Source organism: Chanodichthys erythropterus, chromosome 11 (assembly GCF_024489055.1).
Source record: "Chanodichthys erythropterus isolate Z2021 chromosome 11, ASM2448905v1, whole genome shotgun sequence".
Classification (NCBI taxonomy): Eukaryota; Metazoa; Chordata; class Actinopteri; order Cypriniformes; family Xenocyprididae; genus Chanodichthys; species Chanodichthys erythropterus.
This window is the reverse complement of record NC_090231.1, coordinates 36,892,514-36,915,398: the sequence shown is the minus strand read 5'-3', so window position 1 is coordinate 36,915,398 and position 22,885 is coordinate 36,892,514. Positions and strand designations below refer to the sequence as shown.

The window sequence follows — 22,885 nt, the reverse complement described above, 5'->3', positions numbered from 1 at the left end:
GTTTTAAGGAGTATGTCTATAGACTGGGAATGGAAATGTACGATTCAAGTGTATCTCCAGAGTGGTGCATAAATATTGCATGAAGAAAATGAAAATATCTAAAAAGCTGGATTTTAAAACCAACTTAATAGGAAAGTGGTTTACAGTTCAAAGAAAAATAAATAAATAAATAAATAAAAAAGCGCTGCAATCTGATTTCCCTGCCTCCGGCTATACAATCTAAAAAGCCGGGGCTGTGCGTTGGTTCTCAAGACTCAAGCGACTGCAAGAGATGCACACACAAGCAGGTGAAGAAGCCTAAAATCACTGATTATTGACTCAGATGAGATGTATGGAGGGATGAATAGTTCTGGCTCCTTGGGACTAGACAGCTATTTTTTAACAGCTTGTCATTCGATTTGCTGCCAGAATGAGTTTGTTTTTTCCCCAAGTGCTAATCGTAATAATATTTTCTGAATACCAACTGCCTATGTTTCATTTTGTTTTACATATGACTTAATAAAAAGGATTTCTGAAATAAAGAGCACTTCAGTTGTAAAAAAAAAACTGATTTTGCTCAATGTACTGAAAATAATATACAGTACCAGTCAAAAGTTTGGAAACACTATTTTTAATGTTTTTAAAAGAAGTCTCTTATGCTCATTAAGCCTGCATTTATTTATTATTATTACAATTTAAAATAATGGTTTTCTTTTAATATCCTTTAAAATATAATTTATTTCTATGATACAAAGCTTAATTTTCATCAGCCATTACTCCAGTCTTCAGTGTCACATGATTCTTCAGAAATCATTCTAATATCTGATGTTTTAATATCAATGTTGAAAACATTTGCTTAATATTTTTTTTTGGTGACACTTTTCCAGGATTTATTGATGAATAAAAAGTTGAAAAGAACAGCATTTATTCAAAATAGAAATCTTTTTGGACAATATAAGTCTTTACTATCACTTTTTATCAATTTAACACATCCTTGCTGAATAACAGCATTCATTCATTTTTTTTTTTTTTTTTTAAAGAAAGAAAAAATACTGACCCTTAACTTTTAAACGGTAGTGTATATTGTTACAAAAGATTTCTATTTTAAATAAATGCTGTTCTTTTTTTTTCTTTTTTCACAACTGTTTCCATCATTCTTACTAAATCACTATATTATAATGATTTCTGAAGGATCATGTGACACTGAAGACTAGAGTAATGATGCTGAAAATTCAGCTTTGCATCACAGAAAAAAATTATATTTTAAAGTATATTAAAATAAAAAACCATTATTACAATATTACTGTTTTTTTATCAAAATAAATGCAGGCTTGATGAGCATAAGAGACTTCTTTCAAAAACATTAAAAATAGTAATGTGTCCAAACTTTTGACTGGTACTGTATATTTGTTTGTCAGCTATTTTTAACCTACTTGTTAGTGTCTTTTAATGGTAGCTATGTGGTAGATTTTGCATGCTGTAAATCACTCACACTGGACACAACCAACACTGGATGACATTCTTGTGATGCTTGAATTCTTTGGCATAACCAATGTAGGTCATGCAACATTTTACCAATGAGGTAAGGACAATAGTCGAATCAGAATCACAATTGGGGAACCTAGATTAATAATCACTGGTCCAACACATTCTGCATATATAGGCCATTCTACAGAATTGGTTCAAAGTCAGAATCGGAAACGTCTTGAAGAAATATCTTTTTGTATGCAAATTGTATAATATCCAAGGTACACATTTCTAGTAATTGTACAGTTCATTCTCATATTGTATTTTCAGAAGGTTTTAGAATATTTTTCCTCTCCACAAATTTGTCCCTACCGAAACACAATAAATAATTTAATATGAAGGGTTACATTGACCTATTAAGATTTTGTTTACATCTGTCTTGTAAATATATGTTTTGCTATTTAAAAAAAAAAAAAGTTTTCACAGGTAAATCAGTAACAATTACAATTTTAACAATATTTCAAGTGTAATTTATGAGATTTGTTGTATTTTGAATCCAATATTTCTTTGTAAAAAGCATAAAGTTTATCTGAACTGAGTTGTACACACAGAAAAACTAAATTTTATGGAATAACACCCAAAAAAGTTTGCTTAATTGCAGAAAAAACTGTTTGGTAGTGAGTTCAGATTTTGAACACATTTAACTCAAAATGATGGGACCTATCTACTATAGAGAGGCTATGATAGGGAGGGACACAGGAATATTTCCTGATCAAAAATGTAGAAGTGTGGTTAAAATCAGTCTCAGCCAATGGAGTAAAACATACACTGTTTCGGTAATGACATAAAGAAACTTTTATATATTAAGCTTACTTATATTTTAAATATTATTGTGGAATTGAATAGATAATAGAAGGATCTTAGTAAACAATTACATTTGAATATTTAAATGCTTTTTAAATGTGTTTTTGGTTGTGGGACAGCAGTAGAACGGCCCATATAACAGATGTCCACTGACTTTTCAATGTCCGTAATTGTTGAGATCAAATGTGCTAGTGTCAACTCCATTATATACATCATGGAGTCAGTTTTATGTCAGAAATTTTAGCAAGGTGAAAATCCCAACCCATTATGATTCAGTCTGGTGACAGAGGCTAAATATGTCAACCTTTTCTCATGGACCCGGCCATATCTTCCTCCTTGCCGAGCATCTCAGTTTAATAGTGTTCTTGCTACACATAAATGCTGTGAATTGTGAATTTTTAAAAATTGTAAGGAAAACAGTAGATTTATATAAAATGCTTTATTGCATATCAAAGATCAGCCTGTAATGAGAAGAAGAAAAAAACAGATTTAGACTGTTTTAGACACAAAAAAAAACAAATAATCATAATACATATTAAGGTAAGTACACCTAAGCCCACTTTCAACTTTAAAATTAAAAATAATAATAATAATAATTAAAAAATGTACATTTTTAGTTTATACTTTAAAAAGGAAGAAATTAACATAGAAAACAAATATTTTGTCCATCATTTACCAACTAAACTAATAAAAATGTCTGACCACAGATTTTAGTGGGTCTAAAAGGCACGCTTTTTCTTTATTCTGACAATCCACTATCAAAATATCACTTACATCCAACTTCCTGTCCAACAACTGTATTTCCTTCTCCACTTTGCGCATTTTTAAGGCTCTGTATGCCATTTCCTGCTTTCTGTTGGAGATCTCTACTTGGAGATACTTCATGTATAAGGTCTTAACATCTTCCACAGGTTCCTTTAAAAAAAGTGAGCATTAAAACGTTTGCATTTTATAATCACCAAAATAGTACTGTTATGCGCTGCCACATACTCTTTATTAAATAATGTATTAATATAATAATTTGTAAATGTTATTTAGTAAGCATTTATTGTGTATTACATATTTATTATGCTAATTGATATTCCATTAAAAATTAAAAACTTACAGAGTCCAGCTCATCGTCTGATAATATAGGAGGCGGAAGGAGGTTCAATCCATGATCATTCACTGAAATGATGTGATATGAATGAGATATATTTACTGCAGTATTGATTTCAAGAGACAAATAAAGAAAGTGGTGTACATACCTTTGACATAACTGCTGCAGCCAGCCTCATCTCCTGGATCAGAGCAGCAGCCGCCAATTATTCTCTCTATGATGGGACCCTCCTCATCATTCTCAGGGGGCAGCTCCTCTTCATCTATGTACTCCTCTTTGGTTGGGAGTAGTCCCATCTTCTTCAGGGCAGCCTTTCTCTTGTTAGCTAAATTATGTGCATCCTTGAAGTTATTCAATTCAAAAACACTTCAAAACAAATTGTGAGTTTTTCATATAGACCAGGGGGTTTTCAAACTGGGCCCAGGCCACAAGGGGGTGCTAGGGGTCTGCAGAAAATGTCACAGGAAAAAAGTGTAAAACATGTACAAGATAAATTTCAATCTGCTTTCTAAAGAGTCACCAAAGATCATAAGATTTATCTTTATTTACATATTTATATTGACAGCCATAACTAGAAATTGAATAAACAAATCTGTGCTGTACTGCACATGCTTTCAAGAATAGTTTGTATTTGTGCTGTATCATTCTAGAGAGTTTCTCCTGACCTCTTGCAACTCACTTGGGGTTTTTCAAGACCCTTTTTATCTCAACAGCTGTGTGAGAAAATATTTATTATGCTATATTATATTATATTATAGTGCTACATATAACTTTTAAAGGGATAGTTCACCCCAAAATGAAAATTTTGTCATAATTTACTCACCCTCAGGTTGTTCCAAACCTATATAAATTTCTCTGTACTGTTGAATGCCTAAGATGATATTTTGAAGGAATGGAATGAAAAATACTATGGAAGTCAATGGTGGCCCAAAGTGCCCTTTTTACAAACTTTCTTCAAAATTTCTTCCTTTGTTTTCAACAGAACAAAGAAATTTATACAGGTTTGGAACAACCTGAAGGTGAGTAAATGATGACAAAATTTTCATTTTTGGGTGAACTATCCCTTTAAAAAGTGTTTCTCTTCATATTTTTACCTTTATACTATAGGTTTTTTACAGCTGACATAGATAGTGACTAAAAAGAGATTGTCTTTCAGAACTTAGAAACAAACAAAAAATATCCAGATATAATTTTTGAAAACACTGTAAAAGCATGTTATTTAATTTTACAAAAACGTATTTATTATAATACTGTGCATATTATTTTTCACACACAGCATAAATGGGTCTTTATATATTAAAGCATATAGGCTATCTGCGTTTATATTTTAGGAAGGGAGTCCCTAACAAAGGGGATTATCACGGCCCTTGGGCTGGCATCACAAAAACTGAAAAACCCCATGACCTACCACTTTGAACGATGTTCTTGTATTTCGTCTTCACTTGCTGCCACGTTCTTCTAGGTCCCAGAGGGTTAGATCTGTTTTTGAAATGTGGGCGTGACAAAGAGCAGAATATGAGAGAAAGCAGCCTAGACATTAGATTCATACAGTAGTTGTCAACACAGCACAGGCGTCATGTATACTGAACTGTTTAATTAGTGCTCTCCCAGACTAATTACATGTAAAATATACTTACGCATTTAATTTGACAGATATTTTTCGCCACGCGTCCTGACGGACTTTCGCAGCCGCTATTGTATTCCCTTTAGTTTTTATTAAATGTTTAACTTCGTCATATCCTTCAATTAGAAGTTGCAATTCAGCAGGGCTGAAATAAGCAGCACGCTGTTTAGCCATGATGATGTTAGGTTAGACGAACTTTTCAATCCTCGCACGAACGCCCAGTTCTCTTAATAAACAACAGTCTTCTTGAAATTAAAATCCGAGATATTGTTGTTGGAAGAACCGAACAAAACTCAATTTCAGATATCGAGCTAGCTCAATCCGGGATATGTAAACTTATCCGGGCTTTGTTAAACCACAGTCGAAGAACAGGACCCCGTGGATTGTTTCTTGCCTGAAAAAACACCAGACATTTATGAATGTTTGCCCTAATGTCCAAACCAATGCACAATAATAACGTTTAAAGTTATTTACGCCTTAAGAAAAAATGGTGGCTGAAACGGTAAGCTGATTAGCTGTTGTGTATGGTTGTGTCTAAAAAACACGTGAGTTGGCTATCTAGACACATAAGGAACGTGGAATTAACCCCCCCGAAATGTTGTCTAGGTAGGCGGCTCACTAGGTTTCTAGACGCACCCTAATCCTCACATTCGTTCTTCCTCTACAGCAGATGGCGCTACGCGACCCGAATTAAAAGAAGACTGAATGGCACTACACGTGAAGGAGAGACGGATTTCTTCTTTCCTGTCAGCTGTCTGTTTAGCTTACGGAATGTGTTGTGGGATAATAAACAAAATTCAGTGAAAATTTTCACTTTCGTTTTTTATACTATACTGGACCAACAAATGAGATTATGGTTGAGGCGTGCTGAAATTTAAGGCCGTAAACTGGACACCGTGAAGGTTAGTTCATAAATTTATTGGCTAGCCTACGTTACCTGCTATCGTTAGCGAGTGTGTTTTGGATTTACAACTCAAGACGGGGCATATTTTGAGTAAGGCACTGTTTTTATTAATAAATATAAATCATAAAGAAATGAGAGTGACTGATCATAAGAAATTAACTGGAATTTGAGGGATTCATTATGTGATAAATTGTCGGTAGATCAGGCATGTAATAAATAAATCAGAATGAGAACAATCCATCATATAATAAATTATTTGGAGTTTGATGGCTTAAAATCATATCTAATACCAATGAATTTATTAATCCATTAAATTCCTAATAAGTTATTATAATATACAATAATAATTGGATTAATTATATGATAAATTGATTGGAATTAGATTGATTGATCAATCCAATAAAAAAAATATAAATTAGAAAAAACAATTATATATTAAATTTAGTTAAGACGAAAGATTTATGCGACAATGAAGAGAACCTCCCCATTTTTTAGCAACATCATTATTATTATTATAAATGTTATAATTACTTTTATAGTTATTGTTGTCAAAAGTTTTTGTTTTCCTTACTGTTTTATTGTTACACTTGTTATCTGTTATTATGTCTGTTAGATATTCTACTCTTTGATTTATATTTGATTCATATGTCTGCACTTTAACACCCAGGTACACTCACACACGGTCATCGTGACATGTTCCTGGATCAACATATTTTTGATCCTGGAACAACATTCCTATCTGAAAATTGAGTCCTAACCTTTTCCCAACCCCTAAACCTAACCCTACCCATAACTTATCCCTAAAATCAGAGGGAAATGATAGTTGAATAACACTGTTGTGGAAGCACCTAACCCAGGTTGTAATCTTAAACTTGACATAAACTAAACTTGTCCCTCAAATCTGATTGGTTGATTGGAATGTTGTTCCAGGATCAACAAAGATTTTAATCCAGGAACATGTTGTACTTGGTGAAATCACGTTCACCACTCACACACATATGCATACACACGCAAACACGTGCACATACATACACGTACAGGAGTTATTGTACTAGATTTGTACTTATTGTTGGCTGTTAATATATGTGTTTTGTAATGTAAATAAAAAAAAAAAATCTTTACACTTAAAAAAAAAAATAAATAATGTGAAATTAGATGAAACACTCTCTGAGGTGTAGATGTTCATCAGTGCTGTTTGTGTCTTCTGCAGTGGTTTTGACTCTGGACAGGCTCATCATGTGTGCATCAGTGAAGTATGGTTCCCGGGGCCCTGCTCTTATTCCCCGCATGAAGACTAAACACCGGATATACTACATCACCCTCTTCTCTGTGGTCCTGCTGGGGTTGATCGCAACGGGGATGTTCCAGTTCTGGCCTCACTCCATTGAGTCCTCTGCAGAATGGAGTCTGGACCGCCGTAGTGTGCATGACGCTCCTTTGGTCCGGATACCTGTGAGCAGCCCTATTCCTGAGAGGGGTGACCTAAGCTGTCGGATGCACACTTGCTTTGATGTGTATCGTTGTGGATATAATCCCAAGAATAAAATCAAGGTGATTCACTGTCAGAAACTATTGTATTATTGATTGATGTTTATTAGGCTGGATGTCATTGCAGTCAAAATGCCTTGATCTATTAATTGTTTGTGTCCACAGGTGTACATCTATCCTCTTCAGAGATTTGTGGATGAGGTAGGGGTGCCCATCAGCAGTACTGGCCTGTCTCGAGAATACAACGACCTGCTGAGCGCCATCTCAGACAGCGATTTTTACACTGATGATGTGACTAGAGCGTGCCTGTTCATACCCTCCATTGATGTGTTGAATCAAAACTCTCTGCGGATTCGTGAAACTGCTCAGGCACTGGCTATGCTGCCCAGGTATGTATGTTTATTTTTCACTATCTGCAAATTACTATTGCCTACTTCTGATGTACAGGGACCTCGATGGTATTTTAAAGTCTGTGTAACTTTAAAACAGTTTGTCACACCACAGAAAAATGTGTTATTAAAGGGTTAGTTCACCCAAAATTCTGTCATTAATTACTCACCCTTATGTCATTCCAAACCCGTAAGACCTTCGTTCATCTTCAGAACACAAATTAAAAATTTTTTGATAAAATCCGATGGCTCAGTGAGGCCTCCTTTGACAGTAAGTTAATTTACACGTTCAAAAACCGGGAAGGTAGTAAAGACATATTTAAAACAGTCCATGTGAATACAGTGGTTCAACCTTAATTTTATGAAGTGACGAGAATACTGTTTGTGTTCGCCAAAAAAACAACAACAAAATAACGACTTTATGCAACAAATTCTTCTCTTCCGTATCAGTCTCTGATGCGTGTATCACCACAACGCATGTGTGTAGTGATGACACAGGAGCTAGCATTCTGAAAGCATATCTCACATCACCAGACACATGAGTCGTGGTGCTCTCGTGAATGCGCGTTGGAGACTGATACGGAAGAGAGGAAATTGTTGAATGAAGTATTCTCATCGCTTCATAAAATTAGAACCACTGTAGTCACATGGACTTTTAAATATTCCTTTACTACCTTTCTGGGTATTGAAAGTGTAAATTAACTGTCAATGGAGGCCTCACTGAGCCATCGGACTTCATCAAAAATATCTTAATTTGTGTTCCGCCAAGGTCTTACGGGTGTGAAATGACATGAGGATGAGTAATTAATGGCAGAATTAAAATTTTTGAGTGAACTAACCCTTTAACCAGCCAGTCAAATATGAAACAGCCAAGTAAATGAAATAAGTTATCAAAAAAAAAGGGCATTATTCCCTGCTCTCAAATGCTGGGGGAGTGTCTGCTGTTGCCGCTGAAACCACCCCCACTTGCGAGAAAGTTGCCGTCTCTCATCTTACTTGTCTAATGAGTCTAACATACTGATGCATATAAACGAAAGAATCACCTTAGAGGGTTGCAAAATTTAGTAGAGTTACTATGGACTACCTACCAATTATAACATAACATTATAACATGAAGGCCCGGGACGGGAGATAGTCTGTCTGGCCCCATATCATTGGTTGTTGGTGGGACGGGAGGATTCATCCCCATTCACTAGTAACAGTATCTCGCGATTGAGCGGGCGAGCCACTTATGTTAATAAGCTATAGTTATTATAGTGTTAGGGGCAGGGCCATGCTCGTGTTAGCCCCACCAAAAAATAAACATAGAATTGGTGAAAAACTTTTTAACGGTCTAACTCTACAATTCAGTACTACATAGTTCATAGTCTTTATAATGTGTTTCAGCATTACATTTGTAACATTTATAATGTGTTTAGAAACAATTCTCAGAATTGACTTTACAGGGACTTTAAAGGATCAGTTCACTTCAGAATTAAAATTTCTTGATTATTTACTCACTCTCAAGTCATCCATGATGTTTGTCTTTCTTTCTTCAGTCGAAAAGAAATTAAGGTTTTTGAGGAAAACATTCCAGGATTTTTCTCCAGATAGTGGACCTCATTGGGGTACAACAGGTTGAAGGTCCAAATTGCAGTTTCAGTGCAGCTTCAAAGGGCTCTACATGATCCCAACCGAGGAAAAAGGGTCTTATCTAGAAAAACGATCGGTCATTTTCTAAAAAAAATAAAAATGTATGTACTTTTTAACCACAAATGCTTGTCTTGCACAAGCCCTTTGAAGCTGCACTGAAACTGCAATTTAGACCTTCAACCCATTGAACCCTGTTGAAGTCCATTATAAGAAGAAAAAGATGAAAAAACTTAATTTCTTTTTGACTGAAGAAAGAAAGACACGAACATCTTGGATGAAATGGGGGTGAATACATTTTCAGGATATTAATTCTGAAGTGAACCAATCATTTAATTACAGTTGCACCTATCTGTTTTTCTCTATATATTTTATATTATATTTTAGCTTTTAGGAACTCATCAACTTTATTTTTGAAGTCATAACTGACTGTTTCAAGCTATATTCAGCATGTTTATGAAACTTTTTCAGGTGGGACAAAGGCATGAACCACCTGCTGTTTAATATGCTTCCCGGAGGACCCCCTGACTACAATACAGCTCTGGATGTGCCCAGAGACAGGTGAGAGTTAGGAGTAATTAACAGGCATGCAAAATTGTTAAACTTGACAGGAAGTCTGCATGTTCTGAAATCATAATAAGTTTATGTAGACTACAATTCAAAAGTTTGGGATTCAAAGGATCCTGAAAAAAGTGTATCACTGTTCCACAAAAACATTAAGCAGCACAACTGTTTGTAACTGCTAATAAGTGTACATATAATAATGAGTGGTAATAATAAATGTTTCTTGAGCACCATTATCATTCATATGCAGATTTGGCTGCTGATAATTCTGCTTTACCTTCACAGGTATAAGCTATATTTTAAAATATATTAAATAAGAAAACAGTTATTTAAAATGGTTAAAAAATACATTTATAAATAAAATAATCAGAAAGTTACTTTGTTACAAGTAATTGAATATTTTTGGTTAAATAAATGTAGCCATGGTGAACAACTTCGTTCAAAAACATTACACTACCATCAACGGTAGTGTTGATGTCAGATAATCTCTATAATTCTTGTTAGTTGATTACGTATTTTGCATATTGTGAGGACAGTATTCAAATCCTCATATGAATTTATTTTTAACTTTTCAACTCACCAGATCACACATACACAACTATTTTGGATAACTGTTTCTCATTCTGGAATTTTGGTCTCATTCTGGTATGGTGTAACGTAGAAAAGATTTGTTTTCTCACATTTTATTATTCACATTATTCTAATTTCATTTTCTCTCAGAAGAAAATGGTGTTGAATGTGTAACTAATGTGAAAGGATTTTTTTTCTTCATTAAAATCCGCCCTGAAAAATCTAAACATGAACACTCCCAACAATGCCCAAATTTAAAACTAGGACTAAAGCTATTTACTTCTACTTTGAGCCCTCAATCCCCTTGGACAGCGCACCAAATATGCTAATTATATATTTATATTTTTTACTCTATTCAATCATTGAAGTGTGAACTCATGAAAACCATTGCCACAGGTAATCAGACAATATTTATTTATTTGTTAAAGATCGTTGAGAAAGATTGTCTCATCGTAGATTAAAGTCTATAAATCAAAATGCATTGCATTTATGAAGAAAAGGTTCAGCACCCAAGGCTCTATCGCTATTGTCTCAATGGTGTACAGTGTCTTTGGGTGGATTAGGACTGTTTGTGATTTGGTCTTAGTGACTTAGGAGTAGTCAAGAGGACTCCTAACGTTTCACAGATTTAGGAGCTAGTAACTAAAATGCTTTGTGAAATACTCTTAGAGCAAAAATTTAGGACTCCTAAAATAAGGACTGACACGCCCATTATTTCTCAGAGTTTCTCCTAAATCGACAAGTTAGGAGCTACTTTTAGCCTTAAGATGTTTTGTGAATATGACCCCTGGTTAATAGAGTTCTGATGTTATGTCTGCCAGTTGAGGGCAGTGTTGTCTCAATGTTTGACCTTCTGGAGCAGCAATGTCACCTGCAAAAGCAATAAATGGTCCCGTATTCTTATTCTTTTTTTTTTTTGATCTCCAGATAGTTGTTCACAGAAGTTTGCAACATGGCACTATTTTACCTTTTGTAGGTTAGTGAGAGTGGATTGACACATGTATGTCCATGATGACATTGGACAGATTTATGCCATGTTTAAGCAATCAGTGTTGGATTTGAGTGTCTTATTGGTGTTTCAGCACTCTTGCTATTGAGATAAATTGGAATGCTTGCAATATATAATTAAAATAGGCATCCATCCCAACAAATCTATGATCAGTGTTACTGAACTGTTCTTTAAACTAAAACTGTCATCTTGGCTTTTTTACAATTAAATTTCCTAATATTTATTTGTATCGAGATCAAAGATGCAGTGGAAGTGATTATGAAAGAGAAGAACACACTACTGCCTAGAGCAGGCAGACAAACATAATCTCCTGGTATTTACTGCAACATAGGCCATGTTTTTCAGCCTATTACTTGGCTGATCTTTTGCTTTGGGTGGAAAAGGTGAGTTTTATGTACTAGAAAGCCCTGAAATGATGAACACTTATCTGAAGCTGTAGGGAATTTCCTGGGCTCATCCAGCTGTGCTCCATTTGGCATACAGCCTCATCAGAACCAGCTGCCGTATGTGCATATGTGTAGGGTGAGATAAAAAGACAGTGTATGTTGCGTGGCCATATTTGCAGCTTTCCCTATACTCGCTCCGTTCCCTCAAACCGAGCTGTGTTTGAAGTTTTATTGACTCATCATATAACTTGGACGCAAAAGCAACTCTGTTAAATGCTTCAGAGTGGCATGTTCGCACATTTGTCGTGTAAAACCAGATTAAGGACGTGTTTTATCTTCAGCGCCTTTTGCAGATGCTCGCGGCGACAGAGTTGTCATCTTCATTGCGTTTGTTTCACAGAGCCCTGCTGGCTGGGGGAGGATTCTCCACATGGACATACAGGCAGGGTTATGATGTCAGCATCCCTGTGTATAGCCCTTTATCTGCTGAGGTGGACCTTCCTGAGAGGCAACCAGGGTGAGCTGCTCATCGACATTGATTAACCGGTTTCGATTTAATGAGGGAAAATGGCATCAAATAATATGCGTTTGCTCCAGGCCCCGGCGGTACTTCATTCTATCATCTCAGACGGCCATCCATCGGGAATACCGTGTGGAACTGGAGAGGCTGAAGGAGGAGAATGGGGAGGCCCTGCTGCTCCTAGACAAATGCAGTAACCTCTCTCAGGGTTTGGCCTCAGTCAGAAAGCGCTGCTATAAAGGACAGGTCTACGACTACCCACAAATCTTACAGGTTAGTGTCTCTGAATATCCATTCATATTAAACAACATTCAATTCACATGGACTTTGACATAATAAATGTACTTAAGCAGTGGTTCTCAACTGGTTTGGCCATGGGACCCACATTTACCCATAGTAATTAAGCCGTGACCTATTTGGAACCAACCGAATTGGAACCAAGCAAATTTATTTCTCAAAAATGGTTAACACACAGACACACACTCATACTCACTTTACTTAACATACACTTAAGTTGTAAGAATGTCACTAACACTGATGAACAAACAATATAAGGTAAGGCTATTAAATAGCAAACTAGTTTTTTGTTATTACATTAATGTTAGTAAGTTTGTATGAGCCACAGTCATCAGAAACATTGAAAATAAAGTAGTATTTTGGTTTAAGGTTACAGAAACTATGGTTACCATGGTAAATAAATACAATAATTTATTGATACTTTTTGGTAATTTCATGACCTAACTACGACGTTGCATGCTTGTCATTTCATTGATGTATGCCTCCATATTTTACTTCACTATACTTACTTTATTGTTTGTCACATCATTGATACAAGTGTTCAAGGAGTGAAAATCTGCTGGATCCCAGCAGCAATGCACCACAAGAAATGTAACACAATAATTAATTACAATTACACACACACAAAAATAATAATAATAATAATAATAATAATACATACAATAAATACATTTTACACAAAAATACAATAAGACAGGGATGCAATGTAAACGGTAACCAAAATTCAGTAAACGGAATTTACTCCATACAGTCTTATAAGGATATCAACTGGCATTAGGAAAGATGAAGCAGTACAGTGATGGAAATAAGTCTATGCAGATATATTATTCAGCGCCCTAATGGCCTGGGGAAAGAAACTATCTCTGAGCCTACTAGTCCGGGCCTTAATGTTACGGTACCATTTCCGTGATGGAAGCATTGAAAACAATATGTGGCTTGGATGACTTGAGTCCTTGATGATTTTCCTTGCCTTCCCCAGGCAGCGATCAGTGAAAATGTCCTGAAGGGAAGGGAGTTTGGTTCCAATGATGTATTCTGCCGATCGTACTACCCTCTGCAGGGCTTTACAATTGAGTGTAGTGCAATTCCCAAACCAGGCTATAATGCATCCAGTTAGGACACTTTCAATAGTGCAGTTGTAAAAAAAAGGTTCTGAGGATGCCTAGGCTCTCCACTGTTGGTAAACTGTCGCCATTGATGGTAATGGGTGTGTGTACTCCTTTCTGTCTCCTGAAGTCTACTATCAGTTCCCTAGTCTTGGCAACATTGAGGGAGATGTGGTTTTCCTGGCACCATTGTGTCAGTGCTCGTACTGACACACCTTATTTGCGCAATTGAAGAACTCATGCTATGAGAACAGTTTTCTGAGGTGATACTTTTTATTTAGTACGTTATGAAAATAACGTTAGAATATTGACACTAACATACAGAATGACAACAATATCATCTGACAAAAGATACTGAATCAGACGGTGTGTTTTTTTTTTTTCAGGCACGTTTTAACTGCGTCTGACAACTTTTCATGCACGTCTTTCAAAATAAAAGAAACATTCAGAAACTTTTTTTTTTGTTATGGTGGATGTTGTTTCTTTGACTACACACTCTGCGACCCACTCAAAATGGTCTTGCGACCCACCAGTTGAGAAACACTGTACTAAAGTATATTTTAAATACCACCAATTACATTGCATACATTATCAACTACTAGACTAACATCTGATTTAAAATGTTATTATAAACTGTTTTAGTTTATAATAACATATTATAAACAAATATTTCCTTCTTTGCTTTCTTTGCTGGCTCTGCCATGGTGTTGGATTTGAGACTTGCATGTTAGATTATTTCATCTTATAGTTAGCTGTTGGCTAACTCCACCCAGGCTACGAGTAAAATAGTGATGTATGCCGTAAAGCAGGTCACACTCTCCCGCTGGCAGGGGATGGCCGGCACTGTGTGTACCGGCCAAAACACGAAACTTGCAGAGTGTGGTTGTAGCTGCTAGGAGGCTGCTCAGGTGGCAGCGGCAGTAGAATTCACCCAGTTTAGAGTTGTTCTACCACTGAAATAATTTTAGAGACAAAAGGTCAAAAAACTACATAGTGTTGCTTTAAAGGGTTAGTTCAACCAAAAATCTAAATAATGTCATTTATTACTCAACCTCATATCGTTCCAAACCCGTAAGACCTTTGTTCATCTTCTGAACACAAATTAAGATATTTTTGTTGAAATCCGATGGCTCCGTGAGGCCTGCATAGCCAGCAATGACATTTCCTCTCTCAAGATCCATTAATGTATTAAACATATTTAAATCAGTTCATGTGAGTACAGTGGTTCAATATTAATATTATAAAGCGGCAAGAATATTTTTGGTGCACCAAAAAACCAAAATAACGACTTATATAGTGATAAGTGATTTTATATAGTGATTTTTGAAAACACTGCTTCATGAAGCTTCGGAGCATTATGAATCTTTTGTGTCAAACTGCCAGACTGCTGAAATCACGTGACTTTGGCGCTCCGAACCGCTGATTCGACACAAAAGATACATAACGCTCTGAAGCTTCATGAAGCAGTATTTTGAAATCGGCCATCACTATGTAAGTCATTATTTTTTATTTATTTTTTTTTTTGGTGCACAAAAAATATTCTTGTCGCTTTATAATATTATAATTGAACCACTGTACTCACATGAACTGATTCAGATGTGTTTTTAGTACCTTTATGGATCTTGAGCAAGGAAGTGACATTGCTCCCTATGCAGGCCTCACTGAGCCATCGGATTTCAACAAAAATATATCAATTTGTGTTCCGAAGATTAACAAAGGTCTTACAGGTGTGGAACAGCATGAGGGTGAGTAATTAATGACATTATTTTCATTTTTGGGTAAACTACCCTTTAAGCGAGGTATGAAAAACGGACCCCTGAACCAGCTAAACAAGGTCTTACAAGGCATTCTAGGGACTTCCAGGCAGGTGTGCTGAGGCAAGTTTGAGATAAACTCTCCAGGAAGTTTGAGGAGTTTGAATACCCCTGCTTTAATGGGTTGTAACATGAGAGATCAAATCTTCCTTGATCTTTATCTTGTAATATAGCTCTTTGTGCTATTAAAGCATCCTGCAAATCTCATGAAAATGTTCTCCTCTTGTAACACTTCCTCTAGAGCAAGACTTTGATGAAAAGTTATACATCACACAATAAACCCTGCCCACTGTCACTCAGTCACTTAATGGCTGACAACTGTCTTTATTGTTTTGTCGTGTCCTGTTTAAACAGCTCTTTTTTGCTTCTCTGGACTTCAGAAGGACACCCACGTCAGTGGATGGTACATTTTTAATGAGGTCTCAGAGCTTGTTGTAGGATTATATGTTTGTTCAGAGCATTTGAGTGGCTATTATTTTGTAAACGAGGCACAGTGTAAAAGCTGATTTATACTTCTGCGTCTGACCTACGCCGGAACCGCTGTGCCGTAGGCTATTTGTCTGTTTTCATTACTTCTGTGTCGTTGTCTGTGTCGGCATGCATGCAGAGAAGGCAGTGTCCACGGTCATGTTGAGTATTGAGGCAAAAACCAAAGAAGCAGCAGCTTGTCACGTACGTTGGCAGAGAAGCTTACAAATAGGATCGGCAAATAAGTAACAACTTTTGTTGCGGTTTCGACTGTATGTGTCCCCTGAAACAGTGTTTTTTCATTCCTATGGAAGTTGAAATGCTCGCTCTTCTCTGATTGCTCAGTGTCAGTTTTTTAACCTGAGGGAGGAGTTCTAGCAGACCAATCACAGCGCTTGTGGTCCGCGTAGAATTGACGCATTGTTACATTTTTTAAAAGGTGCACCTCCTTAATGGAGAGTTTCGCAAAGAAACATTTGTTGAAAGATGAAGCGGACAACTGTATTGGATTTGACAGCTGCTACATCGCAAACCATAAGTAAACAATTTCGTAATGCTTTTTCTGCAACTCATGGTTTCATATTACCTCAAGGAATATATTAAAATAACAAAAAAAATCCATGTCATGACCCTTTTAAATCTTCAACCCATCCAGAAGCAATCTTTACCACCACAACACATTTCTCCATCAGTGTATACAATAGAAACAAACGCTGTTCCTGTCCACCACTCTCATCTCCCGTCCAGCCCTGTCTAGACAGGAAGTATGCTTATCATCTGGGCTGGGTGCTGCAGCACATCTGGGAGACGTTCCACAGTGAGGAGGAGCGGAGGCCAAATCCCTGTGAGAGCCATCACCCCCCTTTTCAACACAAAGCCCCTCTAGACTCTGATCCTAGCACCTTTCATTACATCCCCTTCATTTGCACCACACACCTAGATCACACTACTGTCTGTTTTACAGCATCACTGAAGACGCCTTGGAGTGTATCGTTATTAGAGATAACAAATGTGTCTCCTGTGTGTTCTGTAGGAGTCGTCGTTCTGTGTGGTTCTGCGTGGGGCCCGGCTCGGACAGGCCACTCTCAGTGATGTGCTGCAGGCCGGATGTGTCCCTGTCATCATGGCTGATTCTTACATTCTGCCTTTCTCTGAAGTACTTGACTGGAAAAGGTAAACATCAAAATTGCAGTGTCATCAGTCACTTTCATCGTGAAAGTTAAAGGATTAGTTCACTTTCAAATGAAAATTACCCCAAGCTTTACTCGCCCTCAAGCCATCCTAGGTGTATATGACTTTCTTCTTTCTGATGAACACAAACGGAGTTATAATAATAAATATCCTGACGCATCAGCTTTATAATGGCAGTGAACGGGACCAAGTTCAAGTAAGTGCCTCCATCCACATCCATCCATCGTAAACATACTCCACATGGCTCCAGGGTTAATAAAGGCCCTTTGAAGCGAAGCGATGCGTTTGTGTAAGAAAAACATCCACGTTTAACAAGTTATAAAGTAAAATATCTAGCTTCCGCCAGACCGTCTTCCGTATAAAAAAAAAAAAACGGAGCTTTTTCCATAAGTTGAATACGGAAGGCGTAGGACGTAGCGTAAGTTTTTTTTTGAACTGCGAGAGGCATTACACTTTCTTCATATGTTGAATACAGAAGGTTGTCTGGCGGAAGCTAGATATTTTACTTTCTAACTTGTTAAATATGGATATTTTTCTTACACAAACGTATTGCTTTGCTTCAGAAGGCCTTTATTAACCCCCCAGAGCCGGTTGGAATACGTTTATGACGGATGGAGGCACTTTCTTTAGCTCATACTCGTTGGTCCCGTTCACTGCCATTATAAAGGTCAGGATATTTATTAATATAACTCCGATTGTGTTCATCAGAAAGAAGAAAATCATATACAGCTAGGATGACTTGAGGATGATTAAAGCTTGGGGTAATTTTCATTTGAAAGTGAACTAATCCTTTAATATGGTCAGTTATCTGAATTAATAATCACCTTATGTATATCTAATGAAGAAAATCATATTGAACACTTTATTATAGCTTTTGAAAGTCATGAGCTAACACTGAATATGTAATGCTTAACAGATCAGTAGTTCATGAACATTCAGATATGGAAATATGACAAACATGGGCACACACACAACAAACACAGCTAAGAAAAGACATGCCAGTGCAACTTAAAAGCACAGATGAAATCCATGATGCTGGCATGTTTTTTCTTTGCTCTGTTTGTTGCGCTTGTGTTTGTAGTATTTCCATATCTGAATTCATATCTGAACTAGTTCTGGTTATGTGTTTTTAACATTCATACAAGGTAATATTGACACAAGAAAATCAAGTAAATAGAATAAATGTCAGTTGCGTGTGCGTACTTGCAGGGCATCCGTTGTCATTCCAGAAGAAAAGTTGCCAGAGATGTACACTATTTTGAAGAGCATCCCTCACAGACAGGTGGAGGAGATGCAGAGACAGGTAAGAATGGGAATACAGCATTGTGATGTTCACTTTTTGAGCTCGATCTTGGGTCAGTCCAAAGGACTGAAAATGAAAGCAAAGACTCTCTCTTTTGTGCAATTCGCTCTGTCCTACACTTGGAGCTATTTGTAAAAAACGGTCCAACAACCCTCAACCCAATGTGACAGTTACTAAACAGTACCAAATGCCGTCAAAACTGATGGCTGAGTTCAATAGCAGCTGAGTCATTCTCAGAGTAAATGCAAGCAACCATCTCAGGTTTAATACAGGGTGAAGGCAAGGTTAAAGGAGTCACAACCTCTCTTCTTCTCCACTACATTCTTTCTTCCTTTCAATGGAGTGCTAGCTCCACTATGAAAATAACTGTTAGACAGGTGGGTTAATGCCAAAAACAATATTCCTGCAAGTGTGTGTTTTTGATTCTCTAAAGATGAAATTTCTCTCTCCATAGTAAATCATGATGAAAGCTAATTTTAAGTATTAGTGATATATCTTTATCCAAACAAATTGTTAACCGCACACTTTCGCTTTAATTTTTCCCTTCAGCTTTTTCAGCTGTACACTTACATTAAAGAGGCTAAACCACATGGAATACATGTAGAGATCTTTTGGTTTCACTCTGTAATAATTATGGCCTATATGTTACCATGTAGAATACTATGTAAGCCTTAATTAATAATGATTGTGACCTGCTTCAATTGTTATTGGCTTCTTGAACAATCTCAAGTTTCTTCATCTCAGTGTTGAACATTTTGTGTGAGGAGAATGTTGTAGTTTAGTTCCACAGGTTTCTGGGTGGTGTTAGGGCTTGGTGTGCAGAAAACACATCTTGTGCTGGAATTATGACATGGCACGAAGCCAGTGAGATATCAGCCCACACTTGAACACATCTTGATCCACTCCTTTCTTACTAGCCTATACCACCTCCAGACAGCAGAGCGATTGTATGGCTGCCATTGTACAAAAGAACCGATTCTTAATATATATACCTTACTTGGATTAAAAGAAAAAAATCCCACTACTTTGTTCTTGATCTTGCCAGAAACAGCCCCCTTGAACTTTCAGGGTAGGACTGCATAAAATGCAGATGCCACAAATAATGTGAGGCAGAAGTATTGTAGACAGTTGTAGTGCAGCTTCTCTGCTTTTTGACCAATAGAGGGAGCAGCCAACTACTGTACTTCATGGTGTGATCTCCCAAGTCTTCCAGCCTCCAGTTTGTGTGCATGTTTACTCTGTGCTTATTACCTTTGCCCAGTGGTCATTTAGTTTCCTCAGCACAAAGGTTGATGTTATTTGTTAAATTGGCAGTTAGTTAGGAAGAAATGATTCACTAAACTACTCTGAGAGTCTGCTGTGCTGCACCACTGCTGAATCTACAGCATGAAATTTATAGCGGGGCCAGTTTAGTCATATTCCCATAACAAATGACAATTATGAGCCGGTTCTTTTTAGAGAATCAAAACCATGCACTGCAACCTGTGTAGTCCAACTGATTCTCCATAATGAATGAACTCTTGTGAACCTGTTTCCAGAACTAATGAAGTCCAGCCTATTCCTAAACAAATGACTCATGAGCTGAATTTATTTTTAAAATGTGTAAATGAACTTTTTGTGGTATGTTGGTCTTAAGGCTTGAGACTACAGTTACTACTGTGTAGTTACTGGCTGGTTGTCCATATTATATTGTGTAGTTACTTTATGCGATACTTTATGCCAATAGTATCGATAGTGTTGTATAAAATTAAAGAAATGCAATGGTACACATTTTTGTTTGTGTTATATAATTTAATATAGTTAGTTTAGTTCACCCAAAAATGAAAATTATCCCATGATTTACTCTCCCCCAAGCCATCCAAGGTGTATATGACTATCATCTTTCAAACGAACACAATCGGATATATATATATATATATTTTTTTTTTTTCTTTTTCTTAATAGGACATATATTTAAAGGGTGTTTATCACACACAGTTTCTGCCAATCTCATGTTAATCTCGAGTACCTGTAGAGTCGTAGTACATCCTTCCGTTGTATCATATATATAAAAGATACATATGCTGTACCGAGTATTTCCGAAAACAGCCGAGTGCCTGGAGGCGTGCCGTGTGAGCGGAGCTAGAGTAACTAGATCGGCTTACAAGCTGTCAATTGTCCGCTAAACATATGTATTTAAACACATGCAATACACCATTGCATTATCCTTGGATAACTTTTGAATCAATATAATGAATATAGCGTGTAGTGAATGATGAATAACGAATTTATGAATTCACTACGTTCGTGTTGTTTACATTATATGCACTATATTGCCAACAAAACAGACATTTGAAGCAGTTTCACTTACCACTTTGCGGTTCCGACTTATGACCGGGATCATTATTGCTGTGTACACCGTCTTTCAGTTTCAGACGATCTGTAAATCCAGTGTAGAACTGGGCCTCGTTTATATAACCATAAGTGCTGATCCTGAGGGCTTGAGCAGCATCGGAAAAACACGAGATATTCTCCATTCATTTTAACCAATACAAAAAAGTGTTTGCAAATATCAGTTTCTGTGGTTATTTTAATAACAAATATCGACAGCGCATCAATGTAATGCGTGAGCACAAAACTCTCAGCTCCACTTAACACTGGGTTCTTTGGGAAACAAGGTTATCTTTCCCTCACAACTAAAAACACACTTCTTTGGTGACATTGTTGATTTTGTGCTACCGACGACTTCTGTAAACCTGAATGTGTGTTGATGGGCATGCTCTTGCTCTCTTGCTCTGGTCAACGTGAGTGCACGCACCCTTCCGGGAGAAGCGCCTGTACAAGAAATTCTGTCCCCGTTTACGTCCCTCAGGCCCATATTCAAAAAAAAAGACCCCGAATCCTGTAAGTATTTGGAAGAGAATTTTTGGCACAGAAATACTCCGTCATTCGTCCAACTATTGTTTTGAAACTTTGGCCATGTTTAGCATGAGAATCCAACTCTTTAACAGTGTAAATAAGCCAGAATTTATAAGCCCCCCCCCCTCCCCCACACACACACTGCAATTTATAAAGCTTTGAAGAGCAAGGATTGTGTTCGTCTGAAAGAAGATGGTCATATACATCTAAGATTGCTTGAGGGTGAATAAATGTCATAGGATAATTTTAATTTTTGGGTGAACTATCCCTTTAAGGCCAATTTTTGGATTGCTTTTATACCACCTAGTAAAAAGTTAGTCGGTAAAAAGTTTGTAATTTTATTTATTGAAAATATCTCATCATTTGGCAATAGAATTGCATAAAAAAAATTATTTCCTTAAAAGTACTCAAGGAATCGTTTATGGAACTATTAGAGAACAGAATCATTAATATGAATTGGAACCGGAATCATTAAATTCTTTATGATTCCCATCTGCAGTTATTATAGCAACAATTATGCTTTATATAGAACAGTGTTCTGTAAAAGTGTAGAGAAAGGAATGTTTCTTGTATGTTCATGAGTGTATTGTATGAACAACCTTAAGTGTGTCAGAAGAGCAGCCAATGTTTTCTCCTCTCACGAGACTCCGTCTCTTCCCTCCTCATAAAAATTCTTGCAAGCGTTCAAACGGGGCGGGTTCAGCACTTGGTGGGTGCGGTTTTCTCTCTGCCTTCTCCTGGTCGGAAAGGAAACTTTCATCACGAGCTGATTTATGGGCGGCTGCGCTCCCCTTGGGATCAGAAAGTCTTTTTGAATCCTCTTCCCCTCTCCATAAAAAGAAAAGCTGTTTTTGTGTAGTTGTATTTCTTTAAGGTTTAAGGGCCAGGCCCTTGGGGGCCGGTGGAAGGGGGAGTGACGGCGCTCCTCTAATGTGCTGAACTGAGTTCTGGGTTGGGAAAATGACAACAAACACACCAACCAATGAAGTGATGTGCAGCAAAAGACCCTCAAAAGTAAATAAATAACCTTGTTGCAGTGATTTTTAGTTACTCAAGTGAGAGTAACTGGAATGGTCAGAGGGTTCCCTGTTTTTAATACGTTGTGCAAACCTCTGTGTCATCAATTCTTTTTAAAGGCGAGACCATTAGAGCTCACTGACATTGTTCAGTAATTGGCCCAGAAAAGTGTAGGAAAGCCATTATTCTTTTTTTCTTTTCTTTTTTTCAATACTCACCCTGGTCTCATATGACTCTTTGTAGTTGGACTAAATCTGACACTGTTTGCGGTCAGACCAGGTAATGAGGCTGCCCCTAGC

The 22,885-nt window shown here is 36.9% G+C and overlaps 2 protein-coding genes across 3 annotated transcripts in view; one reads left to right on the top strand and one right to left on the bottom strand.

Annotated features, from left to right (window-relative positions):
• Nucleotides 1–2,746: 2,746 nt before the first annotated feature.
• si:ch211-107p11.3 (GT1 domain-containing protein) lies at nt 2,747–5,493 on the bottom strand. Its single transcript, XM_067400989.1, has 6 exons — nt 5,047–5,493; nt 4,818–4,888; nt 3,558–3,734; nt 3,416–3,477; nt 3,085–3,225; nt 2,747–2,771 (listed from the first exon to the last, which is right to left on the bottom strand). Exons 1-6 carry the CDS (start codon nt 5,205–5,207, stop codon nt 2,760–2,762), a joined length of 624 nt encoding a protein of 207 aa, XP_067257090.1. The 5' UTR covers nt 5,208–5,493; the 3' UTR covers nt 2,747–2,759.
• Nucleotides 5,494–5,750: 257 nt separating this feature from the next.
• ext2 (exostosin glycosyltransferase 2) overlaps nt 5,751–22,885 on the top strand; it is a 36,570-nt gene continuing 19,435 nt past the window's right edge. The window contains exons 1-8 of one of the 2 annotated variants that reach the window (XM_067399641.1): nt 5,751–6,027; nt 7,148–7,488; nt 7,591–7,814; nt 9,915–10,004; nt 12,373–12,489; nt 12,570–12,765; nt 17,211–17,350; nt 18,578–18,671. In XM_067399641.1, the coding sequence (XP_067255742.1) occupies nt 6,027; nt 7,148–7,488; nt 7,591–7,814; nt 9,915–10,004; nt 12,373–12,489; nt 12,570–12,765; nt 17,211–17,350; nt 18,578–18,671 (1,203 nt within the window). In that variant the 5' untranslated portion in view covers nt 5,751–6,026. The remainder of the gene's footprint in view (nt 6,028–7,147; nt 7,489–7,590; nt 7,815–9,914; nt 10,005–12,372; nt 12,490–12,569; nt 12,766–17,210; nt 17,351–18,577; nt 18,672–22,885) is intronic. The other variant, XM_067399642.1, reaches the window with a different exon arrangement.

Bases quoted from the DNA above. Each gene is read 5' to 3' on its own strand.
- si:ch211-107p11.3 (XM_067400989.1), bottom strand. From the start codon at position 5,207: ATGGCTAAACAGCGTGCTGCTTATTTCAGCCCTGCTGAATTGCAACTT. The intron at 3,478-3,557 runs GTATGTACACCA...ACATCATTTCAG, and splicing joins CTGCAGCAGTTATGTCAAAG to TGAATGATCATGGATTGAAC. The intron at 3,226-3,415 runs GTAAGTTTTTAA...CTTTTTTTAAAG, and splicing joins CAGACGATGAGCTGGACTCT to GAACCTGTGGAAGATGTTAA.